Below are 15,411 nucleotides of genomic sequence, written 5' to 3'. Positions count from 1 at the left end.
GTGCTCCGCCCCACTTACACTGCGTCATGGCCCAGCCCCTGACGCACGCGAGCCCGGAGTCCTGGAGCTCCTATCCTCGCGCCGGCGCCCAGGGCTGCGCTGCAGGGGCGGCCGCCGGGGCGGGGCGCCTGAGGCACCGCCTCCAGGAGGGTCCGGGGTGGCGCAGGCTCCAGGCCCCGCCTCGTGTGATGTCTGGGGCAGGAGGGCGGGGCGGCTGTAGGGTCTTAGGGCGGGCATGGGGCCGGCGAACCTGGGCGTGCTGCGACGCCGAGCCTGCTTGGTAGTCACCAGCGCGGCTGTTGCAGAGTCCGCGGCAGCTACAGCAAGACGGCGGCTGGAAGGAGGAGGTTGGGCGCGTGGAGGGGTCCGCAGTTTCAGCAGCACCGCCGCAGCCATGGCCCCGATCAAGGTGACCGTTGGCCCTTTTCCCCGTCCCTAAGCCCGATCCCAGTCCCCCTTATCTGGGGTGACCGTGTCTTTTGCCCTTCGTACCCCCCTCCTCCGCCGTCCTCGGGGACCCTCCTGCCATCTATTCCTTTCATCCCCCCAGCAAGACCCCTCAGCTCCCCCTCAATTTGGAGCCTCGACCCTAATCCCCTGAGACATTCCCCCAGGCCCTCGAGCCCTCCCCTTGTAATCCTCCACAGGCACCGTGCGACACCCAGTGACATGTCACGGTCGTTTTCAGGGGTTTGAATACCATGGCATCTCTCACATTCTTCCATCTTCGCGGCTGGGCCCCTTTTCAGCTTCTAAGTGTCCTTCACTTCCCCTGCCCCACACTTTTGTGAGAGTGCTGGCACCCCTTCACCCCATCTTCTGAAATAACTGTGGTCCCTCGGAGCCCAGCCATGTCTCCTCGATTCCCCCTCCCCCTCTCCATGGCTGATTCCTACCCTTCACTGTCTTTCACTCATCTTCTGGAACCAACCCAGCTCCTCTGACCTATCCCCTCTGTCTGACCTCTGCTGAGACCCTCTCCATCTTCTACTTCATCCTACTCCAACCTCTGGGGTCCTCAGACTCCCCAACTTCTGAATCTTGCCTTTGCCTCCTCTGGCTCCAGGAATCCCTCACCCACCCCCACGTGGAGAACCCACCCTTCCTCTTCTCTATCCCCATGGGTGTGTGTGGGGGGCCTGGATATCTTCCCTAACTCTTCCACCCCTCTTCGTCTGAGTGACCAGGCCTTCTCCCTCCCGCTTATCAGGACTTCCTCCTCATCCTCAAATGCACCTCTCTGCCCCCTCCCCCACTGTATTCCAGCTGCTCATTTTCACAATTTTGCAACATTTGGAAAGAACTTTCTTTCCTTTGTTACCAAAGGCCAATAAGCAGAGCAGGGCCACCTGGAAAGCGGGAGGATGTTGGGTAACTAGGTGGTATGGGGGAGGGGATCCGGAGTGACTCCTGGTTTTCTGAACTAGCTGATTGCCAGCAGCGCTCTGCATTCCCTTTGGTTCTGGTTTGCTGCACCCCCCCCACACCTCCCCTTTGACCTCAAAGTCCTTTTATCCAGGTGGGAGATGCTCTCCCCTCTGTGGAGGTGTTTGAAGGGGAGCCTGGGAACAAGGTGAACCTGGCCGAGCTGTTCAAGGGCAAGAAGGGTGTACTTTTCGGAGTCCCTGGGGCGTTTACCCCTGGCTGTTCTAAGGTGAGACCCTCCCCTTCCTGGGGTCTGGGAGTGGGATCTTTTGAATTGTTCTGAAGTTTTGTGTGTTGCCCCAGGGCATTTTGCTACAAGAGTCTGTAAATGATGCCACAACTAAAAGGGCTTTTCAGTGTCCAGAAAGTACTAGCCTTCAGAGGTGGGAGGAAGGGGCTGCACTTAATCCAACACCTCTTAACACGCCTGCTGCGTGACAGGCACTGCACAAGATATTTGGGACTCAGGCAAATAATCCTGCCCATGGGAAGTTCAAGGTCTTGACCACAGAACATTTAAGTCTGAGCTTCTGAGTGGTGAAGTCAAAAAGAGAGTTGTTCACACGGCTGTCCTTGCCTGATCCAAGACACTGGATCAGGGAGGGGCGAAGCCTGGAGGTGAGGGTGGGCTGAGGCCCCACAATGTGATCCCTTGGCTGACTCTTTGTTTCCCCTCCTAGACCCACCTGCCCGGGTTTGTGGAGCAGTCTGGGGCTCTAAAGGCCAAGGGGGTGCAGGTGGTGGCATGTCTAACTGTGAACGATGTGTTTGTGACTGGAGAGTGGGGACGAGCCCACAATGCAGAAGGCAAGGTAAGATGAGGAGCTGGCAGGGGTATGGGCCAGGCCCTAGGAGGTTTTTCTTGTGACCTTTACTCTCCTGTCCCTTCAGGTTCGGCTCCTGGCTGACCCGACTGGGGCCTTTGGGAAGGTGAGTCTGCCCCCCTGCTCCGGAGAAGTTCCTGTGGGGAGCCTGGAAGGCAGAACCTGAGGTGTGGGGAGCAGCCCTTGGCCTGTTCTGGGGGTTCCTGATGCATTTCTTGTCTTTCCTCTTAGGAGACAGATTTATTACTAGATGATTCATTGGTGCACCTTTTTGGGAATCGCCGGCTCAAGAGGTAAAAGGGGGAGAGTTCTGCAGGGGCCTTCCCTGGAGCCCTGGCTCCTTGTTCCCTCCGGTCTCCAGGCCTGGGCTGATGCAGCTGCTTGGCCCCTCTTTCCCTCAGGTTCTCCATGGTGACAGAGGATGGCAGAGTGAAGGCCCTTAATGTGGAACCCGATGGCACAGGCCTGACCTGCAGCTTGGCCCCCAACATCCTCTCGCAGCTTTGAGGCCCTAGCCTGGACACACTCCCTCTGCCCTCTCCTGGCTCACCTGCCCAGCTCTACCCCAGCTGGGGCCACCCTGCTGGAACCTTGGCCAGATTTCCGCCATTAAACTCTCCTGGCTCAAGTGTGTCTCCTTGGTGTGCAGACACTGGTTTGCTGAGGGTGGGGCTCATTCCTTAGTCATAGTTAAGCTGAGGCTGTGAGGACAGGGCTGAAGGCCTCTTTATTTGCTTGTTTTCTAATTTTATTTGCTGAGTTCTGGGGTGGAATCCAGGGCCTTCCACATGCTTGGCAAATGCCGTACCTCTGAGCTCCATGCCAGCCCCTGGGAATACCCCCTGAACCTTCCTCCTGGAAGCTGAGAAAGAGCCAGTGTCTAGGGCAGGAGAGGCACCAAGGGAAAGTCCCCAGCAGATGCGAGCTTGGTGCATACCCTGACCAACCTGTGTGTGTGTGCATGTGCGTGTGCGCGTGCTGGGTGTTGGTCAGTTTAATTTATTCCAGAAACCCCAGTGTTGGAACCTTGGCTCTAGGCTTCTACATCAGGGTGACTTCAGCCCCTTCTCAAGCACCAGGACCAGGAAGGCCCCCTTCAGTGCACACCGCTGTCAGCCAGGAGGGCTCCCTGGACGAGGAGGCTGTAGGTGGAGCCTGACCAGGGATGGGTGGGCAAGAGCCAGGGGCCCCAGCAGCGTTTGGGCCTGGGGCCATTGTGGGCCCTACCTTTGGGTCTGAACATTGCCCTGAACCTCTTAGGGGATCTGGATTTGAGCAGGCTGGCCATGTGCTCTTGTCGCCTGCAGTGAGCTCTGCCTAGTCCATGGCTCTAGAGCAGGCCATAGTCGGGGAGGCCAGGGAGAGGGTCAGGGAAGGACCTCTTAGAGGACCTTGTGGTGGCAGAAATGGCAGAGAAGAGCCTGGGATAGAGTGGAGGGTGGGACAGCTCTAGGCTGTGTAGTACCCAGCAGCAAAGTGGGTGGGGTTGCTGGGAGAGGCTGGTCTTGGGATCTAGGAAGCTGGTAGCAGCCTGTCCCTGCCCTGTGGGCACCTGGGGCCATTGGAAGTTTGTGAATAGCCCTGGGGGTGGGGGTGGCACCAGCAGGGCGTTGAAGGGAAGGCTCCACAGTCTAGTGACGTGGCTCAGGGAGGAGGACCCCTGTGTGTTGGGGCCATGGCAGCAGTAGGCAGGGCTGGTGGCAGTGGTGGGGTCTGTGGGTGGGGCTCTCAGTCAGGGGACACCAGCCACCTTGCGTGGGCCCCGGTGCTCAGCCTCCTGAGCGCCCAGCACTCCCTCCTTGGTCTCTGTGGTTCTTGCCCCAAACTCTCCACCTCTTGTCAAATTCTGGGCCCCAGTACCTGGGGGATTCAGGGAAACCTGAAGTCACTTAGCCAGGGCCGTGTCCTCCGTGGGTGAGACTCCGAAGTCAGTCCCAGTGGGCTTCCTGAAACAGGTTGGGACACCGCTGGCTCCCTTCTAACAACCTGCATGACCTCGGGACCCCTCACGGACTTCACCCCCCACCCCAAGACTGGCCAGATGCCTGAAGGGAGGGGGTGACAGCCCCAGATAGTGAATGGCTGAGCTCCCTGAGCCAAACCAGGAGAAGGCATTACCAAGGACTTGCGAAGGTCACGGCAGGTGCTTCAATATTTTCCTTGGCCCTTAGGTGCTGGGGCCTGAACCCAGAGTCACTTTGCCACCAAGCCATATCCCCAACCCTTTTTGTTTTTTATTTTGAGACAGAATCTTGCTGAGGTGCCACAGCCAGCCTTAAACTTGAGTTCTTCCTGCCTCAGCCTCCGAGGCGCTGGGGGTACACCTGTGCGCCACCAGGGTCTCTGACGCCATGTCCCTTAGTCTTTTTTGGTGCAAAAGAGGGAACTGAGGCTTAGGGCCTCCTGCAGCACTAGGTGGGGTGGTGAGAGAGCCCACCCTCAGCCGGGCGCCCTTTTCCTCTTCTGAGGCTTCATGGCATCTGGCAGCTCCTGCCACCAGGGGAAGCCCAATCTCCATTTCTGTCACTCTAGCCACCTCTGTTTCCTCCACTCTTGGGCTTTTTATCTGAGCTGGTTGAGGTCCAGCAAGGCCTCAGAGGAAGGTTCTCTCTAGAGTCTTGCCACTGGGTGGCCCCTAGGGACAATGTGGTGGGGACTGGGTAGCATTGGCTGCTAAATGTTGTCACTTAGCTTCCTGGGATGCGGGGTGACTGGTGGGGACGTCTTCAGTTCTGGAGATTGGGCCCTTGAGGGCCTGAGATTAAACAGCACCTGGCAAGAGGATCCTGCAGTGGGCTGGGAATGTGGCTCAAGCGGTAGCGCGCTCGCCTGGCATGCGTGCGGCCCGGGTTCGATCCTCAGCACCACATACAAACAAAGATGTTGTGTCCGCCGGAAACTAAAAAATAAATATTAAAAAGTTCTCTCTCTCTCTTAAAAAAAAAAAAAAAAGAGGATCCGGCAGAGTTCTATCTGCGGGACAGAAAGGCCTGGAGCAGAGAGGAGGGGTGGGTGTGGCCTTCCCCAACTTTTGATGGCCAAAGGGCCAACTTTAAAACAACAACAAAAAGAAAAAACCAGCCAGGCAAGGTGCCACATGCCTGAAATTCCAGTGACTGGGGAGGCTGAGGCAGGAGGATCACAAGTCTGAGGCCAGTCTCAGCAATTTAGCAAGGCCCTAAGCAACTCAGTGAGACTCTGTCTCAAAATTTAAAAAAAGGACTAGGGTATAGCTCAATGGTAGAGTGCCCTGGGTTGGATCCCTAGTACCAAAAATAAGAAAGTAAACAAGTGAACAAAATAACCTGAAACCTCCATCAGTATGTGCTGTCAACTTGGCTGCTGCTGCTGCAACAGGACGGCTGAGGCTGAGTGATTTATAAGAAATGGAAGTTTATTTCTTACAGTTCTGGAATTTGGGGAATCCAAGGTCAAGGGACTATATCTGGGGAGGGCCTTTAGCTGAAAACTGGAGTATTCAATCAGTACAGTTGAGATTTCTCTCATGACCTTTGTTTTTTGATAATCAACTCATTAGCCTTAAAACCAAACTTTAGTTAACCATTATCCCATCACTTTAAGCTGACTTAGGTATAATATTCCTGCTTACATGTATCAAAGCTCCTCTGAACGGTGATTTGCAGGTTTTAAAAGAGGATTTTTAGCTGGGCGCTGTGGCGTACTTCTGTAATCCCAGTGGCTCAGGAGACTGAGGCGGGAGGATCGCAAGTTCAAAGCCAGCCTCGGCAATGGCGAGGCACTAAGCAACTCAGTAAGAACCTGTCTCTAAATAAAATACAAAATAGGGCTGGGGATGTGACTCAGTGTCTCCCCCTCCCCAGTTCAATCTCCAATACCAAAAAAATAAATCTATAAATCTTTGTCCACAAGTTGAACAAAACCACAAACAAGTGCTACATATTTTGTTTTTTGATCCCAGTTCCTGGCTTCTCCCTCCCCACCCAAGGCAGCCACAGAAGGAATTTCTCTTCCCTACAGTAGGTCATAGAAATTCTGATCTTTGAGCCTTTCTGTCTTGGAGCGGGCCAAGAAGAAATTCTCTGGGGCTGGGGTTGTGGCTCAGTGGTAGAGCGCTCGCCTCACACGTGTGAGGCGCTGAGTTTGATCCTCGGCACCACATAAAAATAAAATAAAGGTATTGTGTCCAACTACAATTAAAAAAACAATAAATAAATTTTAAAAAGTGTGAAGAAGAAATTTTCTGATTTACCCTGTCCCATAGTAGGTCATAAGACCCTCCTCGTCCCAGAGGGGTCTGGCCCGTATCCTGGAGGGACACAGCACACAGATGCTGGGAATCTGGACAGACAGACCTTGCTGGGCTCCTGGCCCAGGCTACTAGCATTAGCCCCTTCCCTTTCTGTTCAGTCACACCCTCCCGCTGCTGTGCTGCTTCAGCCGTGCCTGTGCAGTGGGGTCTCCGTGAACCCCTGTTCCCGTGGGCTTTGGAAGAGCATGAGCAGGGTTTCCGAGCTTCCAAGAATGTGGAGGTTCCTGTAGGTTGAGGCGCCCAGAGGCCGTGGAGGCTCCAGGCCCCTCTTCTCGCGCCTTGCGCCCTGCATATCTCCATCTTCTCCTTTAGAATATTCTTGTTTTTCTTCTTTTTTTCTTGTAGTGCTGGGCCCTGTGCATACTAGGTCAGTGCTCCACCACTGAGCTACATCCCCAGCCCAGTAATATTCTTTATTAAACCAGTAAGCAGGGGCCGGGGCTCAGTGGTATAGCGCTTGCCTGCATTTGTGAGGCACTGGGTTCGATCCTTAGTACCACATAAAAAAAATAAACAAAATAAAGACATGCAGTCCATCCACAATTACAACAAAAGGAAAAAGAAAAAGAACCTGTAAACTTAAGGGTTACCTGAGTTCTGTGAGCCACTTGAGCAAATTAATTGAACCCAAGAAGGAGAGTGGTGGGGTCCCCAGTTTATGTCCAGTCAGGCAGAAACAGGTAAAAGGGCTGGGCTTGCAGCTGGCCTCTGAATTGGGCAGCTCTCTCAGGTGGAGTCAAAGCTGAATTGGATTAGAGGACCCCCAGCTGATGTCTGCTGAGAGCCATTGCCAAGTAGGAATGACGCATGGCATGACCCAGGTCATTTGCAGTAACATTGCATGTAAGGTGACCTTGCTCAAGGACCAGGGCGGATCAGGGTTTAGGGGGCTCCTTGGGTTTAGGGCGGTTCCAGGTTTAAGGTGTACCCTGCTGGGAATAGGGCGTATCCTGCTGCCTCAGGCGAGCCAGCTCCATGAGTTCCCATTGAATTCTCCCGGGATTCAGAGAGTATTTTGGGATACAGAGCCCAGTGGAGGTGTGGATTTCCCCAGAACGTGTGTAGAGTGCCCGTGACAGTTCGAGAATAAAAGAGTTGCTGTTTGAATCTACAAGGTGTGAGTGGCTCGTGATTTTGTGCCCAGCCAGACTGCGGCAGATGTCCACTGCTGAAGCATGGGTCACTTGCCAGTGGGGTAACCCCCTCCCCCAGATCTGGTGTCAAACATCTGTGTTGACTTTAGTGGTCTGACAGCAGAGGAGAACAGGACACTTGGGTTGTTTCGCCAACACACAAGGAGAGAGGAACAACAGTAGCTCATAATAGAACAGGAGGATTATAACAATGTACTGCACAGTAACAAAGTGGCCAGCCTCACTGCTCCTGCACTTTCTGAAGGAAACTAAGGAAGGACTCTTGGAACACAAGCCCCTGACACTATGATAGTTCATCTGAGAACCAAGACAGCAACTTAGTTACCAACAGAGGGCAGCTTGCACAATGTGGACATGCTAGGCGGGGTGGAGGGGTGGAGCAGGACCAGATTCACCATGCTCCTCAGAATGGCACCCAGCTTAAAACGTGAATGGTTAATTTCTGGAGTTTTCCATTTACTATTTTCAGACCATGGTTCACCGCTCACAGCTGAAGCTGTAGAAAGGGAGACCTTGGGTACGGGGCCTACAGGGTGTCTCTTCCACTTACATCTCATTGGACGTGACTTAGTCACATGGTAGCTGCCCGGTGACACCAGCTTTATTCCAGGGAGACTTGTGTTTAACTGGAGGGGGGCGCTCTGGGGGGCTCGGTTACTAGGCAGAGGGGGAGGAAGGACATGGGGTGAACAATGAGCAGTGTGGGCACTGGGGTCACCTCTGAGAAGAGGGACCTTTGGGGACTCCATGGCCTCCCATGAGTCACTTCCCTGCTTTCCCGTGGGCTTTGTAAGAGGCATGTCCTGAGCTGTTCCGACTTCTCTATGGCCTCCTTCTCTCCCCAGGATGCTGCTTCTGCAGGTCTCTGTCTCCATCCCCTTCAACTTTGGCCCCCACAGTCACCCTGACTCCCCAGGTGGGTCCTCGCATCTCCTAGACAGTAGTCACCTCCTACATGGGACCCCCCCAGCCTCCTCTGTCCAAACCCTGCTAATCTTCAAGCCCCTGAGTCGCCCATTTGGTGAGGACAGCAGCCCTCATTTCTGGTTCCTGCTCTGCATTAGTCCATGTGGGGACTGGGCCACACAGCTCAACTTTATTAAAGATGGAGTTCTCAAATTAACATATAATTCATGTTTCATAAAATTCACCCTTTAAGGGTATGTACAGTTCAAGCCGGTGCCGTGGCCCACGCCTATAATCCCAGCGGCTCGGGAGTCTGAGGCAGGAGGATTGCGCGTTCAAAGCCAGCCTCAGCAACTTAGCAAGGAGCAGAGCAACTGAGCAAGACCTGTCTCAGAATAAAAATAGAAAGAGCTGGGGTTGTGGCTCAGTGGTTAAGCACCCCTGGTAACAAAAAAAAAAAAAAAAAAAGTACGGTTCAGTGGTTTGTATTTTTTATTTATTTTTGGTATCTAGGATCAAACCCAGGGGTGCTTAACCACTTAACCACTGAGCAACATCCCCAGCCCTATTTTGTATTTTATTTAGAGACAGGGTCTCACTGAGTTGCTTTGCGCCGCACTTTTGCTAAGGCTAGCTTTGAACTCACGATCCTCCTGTCTGGGCCTCCTCAGCTGTTGGGATTACAGTCTTGTGCCCTGCGCCTGGCTTTTCTTATTCTTTTTGTACTGGGAATTGATTCCAAGGGTACATCCCTAGCTCTTTTTTTTACTTTGAGACAGGATCTCACTAAGTTACTTAGGGCCTTACTAAGTTGCTGAGGGTGGCTTTGAACTTGGGATCCTCCTGCCTCAGCCTCCAAACTGCTGGGATTACAGGTGTGTCCTGCTGGGTTTTAGTATATTCGCCAAGCTGTGCAACCATCAATATACAAATCCATACAAAGATGGATTTTTAGTCTCAGTGACTTCTCCCAAGATGAAGCTGCCTTGTTTCTGAGTATTGCAATCCTTACATGGTTATGAGAGGCAAGATCAGATGTCTGGGGGTTGTACTCTCTCACCACCGTGGTCCCTCACAGTCACACTGCTGAGTCATCTGGGTGCCCTGCACTATGCTGGGCTCTAGGGTCATACGGTGTGTCCTCCAGGCCTGGAATCTGCAGTGCCATATGGGAAGGGTGTTCTAGGTGGTAGGAACAGCCTAGGCCAAGGCCTAAAGGGGAGGAGGGTGAGGGAGGTCTGGACTGAGCCTCAGCGAGAACAGAAATGGGATCTTGCCCACGATCTTGCCCTGGTTCAGCTGGATCCTCTTGGTGACATGGGTGTCTCCAGTATTTAGCGGGAGGCAACTTCAGACACATTATTTGTTTCCTTTTGGGCTCCTTCCTCAGGGCGTGTTCCCAAATGCCGGTGTTGGGTCCCAGGGGTTGGGCCATTTTATTGGTTTCTGGAAACTCTGAGGCCACCTTAAGTTCCGCTGTGATGTGTGCTGGGTTCTCTCCCCACAGAATGCCATCGCCTTTGACCATCTGGATTTATTTTTCCTAGCTTAATGGACACTTAATGGTAACTTGGAGCAGAATTTAATGCGCATATCTTTAATTTGGAGGGTGGCTGACAGCCTCAGGGCTTGACCCTGGGTTTTGCCTGGATGGCCCGAGGGGCTGGGCCCCAGGCTTGGCCTCTCACACTCAGCGCAGGCAGTGGAGCTGGCTTGGGGACCTGGGGAGCCCTCCGAGCCCCACCCCAGGACTTGGTTTTACCCGCTGCTGCCCTACTTACCCCTCCCCCTCTGAACTTCACTTTCTTGTTTTGTTTTGTTTTGCGCACAGGGGGTCACTGTGTTGCTCAGGCTGGTCTTGAATTCCTGGGCTCAGCTCTGGCCAGCTCAGCCTCTCAACTAGCTCAGTACAGGCCTGAGCCCTTGTCCTGAGCCTTGCTTTGTGTGTGTGTGTGTGTGTGTGTGTGTGTGTGTGTGTGTCCTGGGGGCTGAACCCAGGAGAGTTTTGCCAGCTGCAGCCCCACCCACTTTTTTTTTTTAAGACAGGGTCTTGGGGCTGGGGTTGTGGCTCAGCGGTAGAGTGCTCGCCTAGCATGTTCGAGGTCCTGGGTTCGATCCTCAGCACCACATAAAAATGAATAAATGTATTTGTGTACAAATAAAAAATAAATATTAAAAAAAAAAAGAGGGGGGTCTTGCCAAGTTGCCCCCGTTGGCCTTGAACTTGCCATCCTCCTGTCCCCGACTCAAGTCACTGGGATTACAGGCGTACGCCACTGACCCAGCTGAGCCTCACTGTTTTTTTTTTTTGTTTTGTTTTGTTTTTTTTTAAGTGACTGTAATAGGAATTCACTTGTTCAGAATTATTAATTTGGCCGCTTTCTGTCTCTTGGCTTCGTACTTTCTGGCTCTGCAGCCTTAAGCAAGTGGTTCAGCCCCTCTGTGCATTATTTTCTTCATAGTTGAGTGGGACCAACAGTAGCGCCTGTGTTCTGTGTTTGTGGAGGGAATGAAGGTACCAATACAGGTGCGTGCTTGGAGCTAACCGGCACGGACAAGTGGTCGAGTGGTCAGCAAAACGTCCGCACATTCTTGGTGACCATGCCATGCAGGCACTGCAGGCATGAGGGACCCCAGGTCAGCTTCCCCCCCAGTGGGGAGTAGGTGAAGCAAACATGGAAGCTGAGGGCCATGACCCAAGGGAGCCGGTGTGTGGGAGTCTTTTGTGAGAAAGGGCCTGAGCAAGATCAGCAGGTGGGATGGTGGCTAGAGGGTGGGGGAGACCAGGAACCAGCAGGGAGTGGGGAGAGAAGGGAGGAGGTGAGCTGGGCCCCTCTCTCTAGGGCATCCCAGGAGCGTGGGGCTGGGGAGAGCAGGAAGGCAGACACTTGCCTGCCAGGCGGAGCTAGCTGTGGCATGGGCAGGGCGGGGCTGCACCTTGTGCTCTTCAGCTGCTGGGGTCCCAGCCCTCCTGGCGGCACTCTGGCACTGGGCACCTGGGAGGAACTGGGCAGAAGGCCCAGGCCCCACCCTTCCTGCCTCTGGCTTCACATGGCCTTCGCTGGGCAGCCTGTCTGCACCCTTTGCTGTGCCACACAGGGGTGGGGAATTGACCTCTCTCCAAGACCTGTGAAAGGAGGGAGTCCCCACCCCAGGGGACCAGGTGCCCAGCGGGCCCTGGAGGCTACTTTGCTTTAGTTTTTGAACCTGGGCCCTGAACCATCTGCTTAGAGAGCTGGGTGCCAGGCTGGGCCCTGGAGCCGCGAGAGAGCCCTGGTCAGCCCTGGCCTCTGGCTAGACCTGCCCCCATCTACCCGGAAGCCAGGGCCCTCCCGCTTCTGGTCTTTGGGGTTGGACCAGGCTATCCAGAAACTGGAAGAGACCTGGGGGGCAGGCTGCCCTGAGGGGAAGAAGCTGAGCCCGAGAGGGGAGGCCACAGTGCTGACTCTGTCCGTCTGTCTGTCTGTTGTCCTCTGCTTGTTGCCCTCCTCCTGGTTCCCATGTTCACAGCTGAGTGCACAGAGCCCTCTTAACAACTGCCAGAAACACACCATATATCCACGTACTGAAACATCCCATGGTGCCTCATTTTTGCATGATTCTTTTTGGTAGTGGAGTTTGAACCCGGAGGCTCTTTACCACTGAGACATGCCCAGACTTTTTAAATATTTGAGACAGGGTCTTGCTAAATTGCCCAGCCTGGCCTTGAACTTGTGATCCTTATGCTTTATCCTGCCAAGTCTCTGGGACTACAGGCGTGTGCCACAGTGCCAGCTAATTTGTAGACTTTTAATGGTCAATTAAAAAATAAATTTAATGGGGCTTGGGGTGTAGTTCAGTGGCAGAGTGTGAGGCCCTGGGTTCCAACCCCAGCACCACAAGAAAAGAAAAAAGGAGAGAGAGATTGCAAAACTCATTACGAAGGGAGGAAGGCGTGCGCCACGTATGTGGTCACAACCACTTCTTGCCAGCTCACTGTGTCCACAGGAAGGACATAGAAAATGCTACCAGTGGTGGCCTCTGGCTGGGGAGTGGGGGTGATGGGTTTTGAGTTTTTCTTTATACATTTTTTTTTTTTTGGTGTACTAGAAATGGAACCCTGGGGCACTGAACCACTGAGCCACATCTCAGCCTTTTTATTTTTTGTATTTTATTTAGTGTCAGGGTCTCACTGAGTTGCTTAGGGCCTTGATAAATTGCTGAGGCTGGCTTTGAACTCACAATCCTCCTGTCTCAGCCTCTTGACTGCACCCAGCTCTGTATCTTTTTTTTTTTTTTTTGCAGTGCAGGCGATGGAACCCAGGGTCTCCTGTGCATGAGGCAAGTGCTCTACCACTGAGCCACACCCCCAGCTCCTTCAGGCACTCCTGACAGTTTTATTTAATAATTTTTTAAATAAATCTGGGGTCTCGCTATGTTGCCCAGGCTGGCCTTGAACTCATGAACTCAAGGGATTCTCCTCCTGCTGCCTCTTGAGAAGCTGGGACTACAGGTGCACACTGTCGCTCTCGGCTTCTTTATATGTATACACACACACACACACACACACACACACACACACACACATATGGTACTGGGGATGGATCCCGGGTGCTTAATCACTGAGCCACATTCCCAGCCTCTCTCTCTCTTTCTTTCTTTCTTTCTTTTTTTTCCTTTTGAGATAGGATCTCACTAAGTTGCTGAGGCTGGCCTCAAACTTGCAATCCTCCTGCCTCAGCCTTCTGAGTCACAGGGATTACAGGTGTGCACCACCGTGTCTGGTCAACTTAACATGTTTTGATCAAGTGCACTTATCTGAAAATGTTTGAAGGAAAAATCTGGCCCAAGTCGGGAACCTCTGAGTGGCCAACAGGTAACTGAAGCTCAGAGAATCCCAGGATCCCAGTACGAGCGACCAGGGCACCCCCAGCTTCCCCCTCTCCCCTCAGCTGCCTGAGTCAGCCAAGCCAGAAATGCAGCCTGGCCGGTGTGGAGGGGCGGAGGGGCGGAGGTGAGAGCCATCTGCGCCACGCCACGGCCCTGCCTCGGAGGCTCCGGGAAGCACATGACTCAGAGAGACTGAGCAAGGCAGGGAGCCTCCCTCTGCCGCAGGAGGTAAGCCCCAGTCCCCTCACCTGGGGGCCCTGGAGACCTGCTGGGCTGACACAGCAAGGGAGCTCCTAAGAAATTCCTGGGGGGAGCCCTTGGGGGATGCAAATTGGAATGAGATTCACAGAGGGTCAAATCTGGCTGGACGCCTGTAATCCCAGTGGCTGGCGAGGCTGAGGCAGGAGGATGTCAACTTGGGGTCCAGCCTCAACAACTTAGCGAGGCCCTAAGTAACTCAGCGAGACCTTGTCTCAAAATAAAAAAATAGAAAGCACTGGAAATGTGGCTCAGTGGTAAAGCACCTCAGATTTCAATTCCCAGGACCAACCAAACCAAACTCCCCGGGCTGGGGCTGGGGCTCAGAGGTAGAGCACTTGCCTAGCAGGTGTGAGGCCCTGGGTTTGATCCTCAGCACCACACAAAAATAAATAAAATAAAGGTATTGTGGTATTGTGTCCGTCAACAACTTAAAATAAATTTTAAAAACTCCCCAAACCTAATGGTAATGACCAATCAGGGACCATTTAATGGATGGTTGTCCTGGGTACCAGCTCCTAGAGTCCGAAACTTCCTGAGAAGTTTATCCCCATTTTCAGGTTCATATACAAGGTTCACCAGAGGTGCTTCTCTTCTAATGGGTGAACTCCTGTTGCCTGGTCTACCCAGTTCACCTGGGCCACTGTGCCCCTTACTCTTTGCACCCTGGCCCCACAATCTCCTCTCAGCTGGTTCTGCCACTTAATAGCAGTGTGTTCTTAGGCAAGTTTCTTAACCTCTCTGTGCCTTGGTGTCTTCCTCTGTAAAGTGGAAATAACCTGAAGTCCTCATTTCAAAGACTACTCCAGAGCAAATAAATTAATGAGTGTAAATAATTATAATCATGTCTGGCTTGTGGTAGGCCTGTGCTTGATATAGTTACTGTTATAATCACCCCATATTTTACCAACTCTAAGGTGTCATCAATTGTAAAATATGTCACCGATGAAAAAAAGGATGCTGCCAGTTAACCGAGTCACCTGTCTCTTTCGTCACTTGAATTTTTATTTTATATTTCCCGTAAGATCTCTGTTTGACTTCGATGTACATTCTCATCATATATAATAATGATGCACACATAAAACGGATAACAGAATTAAAATAAATGGGTGACTACTGTGTTCCCTGTGGCTTCGCATTGAGAGTGCAGCTCTGCAAATCACTTCTGGCAGGAGAGTCATTGCGCTGGTGCATTTCCAGGCCAACTCCTCCTCTGAGCCCTCGAGGAGGCTGGAGGGAACAGCCCTCCTTCAGACAACCCAGCAAACACCCGCAGGTGGCCAGGGACCCGCAGCCAGTTTTACCATCCTACACACTTTTGCCTGGGCTGCCCGGAGCCGGCCCTTCCCCTGCCTGCTCCCCCCATTTGGATGCCAGGATAAGGCAGCACAGAGCCTCTGGGGGTCTCTTCAAGCTGCTGACACCCGCTCTCCAGCATTTCATGTGGGGTTTTAGAAGTGTGGGCATGTGCCATTAATGACAGCAGCTTCAGGACAGCGGCCAGTCAGCCAGCCACCGTGGCAGACTTCAGAGCCATCACCTGGGAAGAGCAGAAGGTCTTGGAGTCCACAGGACGTGGTGATTTTGACCCTCCCCGTGGCCCCACCTCCCAGCTGCCTCACAGTCAGTCCTGGTCCACTGTGTTCCAGCTGCTGGAATCCCCTTCCTCCCCACCACTTTGCCC

The 15,411-nt window shown here is 53.2% G+C and overlaps 1 protein-coding gene across 1 annotated transcript; it reads left to right on the top strand.

Moving 5' to 3' along the window:
• The first annotated feature begins 138 nt into the window (after window positions 1-138).
• On the top strand, window positions 139-2,882 carry Prdx5 (peroxiredoxin 5). Its single transcript, XM_026414400.1, has 6 exons — window positions 139-409; window positions 1,520-1,654; window positions 2,106-2,237; window positions 2,317-2,355; window positions 2,481-2,542; window positions 2,651-2,882. The coding sequence occupies exons 1-6, from the start codon at window positions 236-238 to the stop codon at window positions 2,754-2,756; spliced, it is 648 nt and encodes a 215-aa protein (XP_026270185.1). The 5' UTR covers window positions 139-235; the 3' UTR covers window positions 2,757-2,882.
• Window positions 2,883-15,411: the final 12,529 nt, after the last annotated feature.

This window comes from Urocitellus parryii, chromosome 4 (genome assembly GCF_045843805.1).
Source record: "Urocitellus parryii isolate mUroPar1 chromosome 4, mUroPar1.hap1, whole genome shotgun sequence".
Lineage (NCBI taxonomy): Eukaryota > Metazoa > Chordata > Mammalia > Rodentia > Sciuridae > Urocitellus > Urocitellus parryii.
This window is presented reverse-complemented; position numbering and strand designations above follow the sequence as displayed.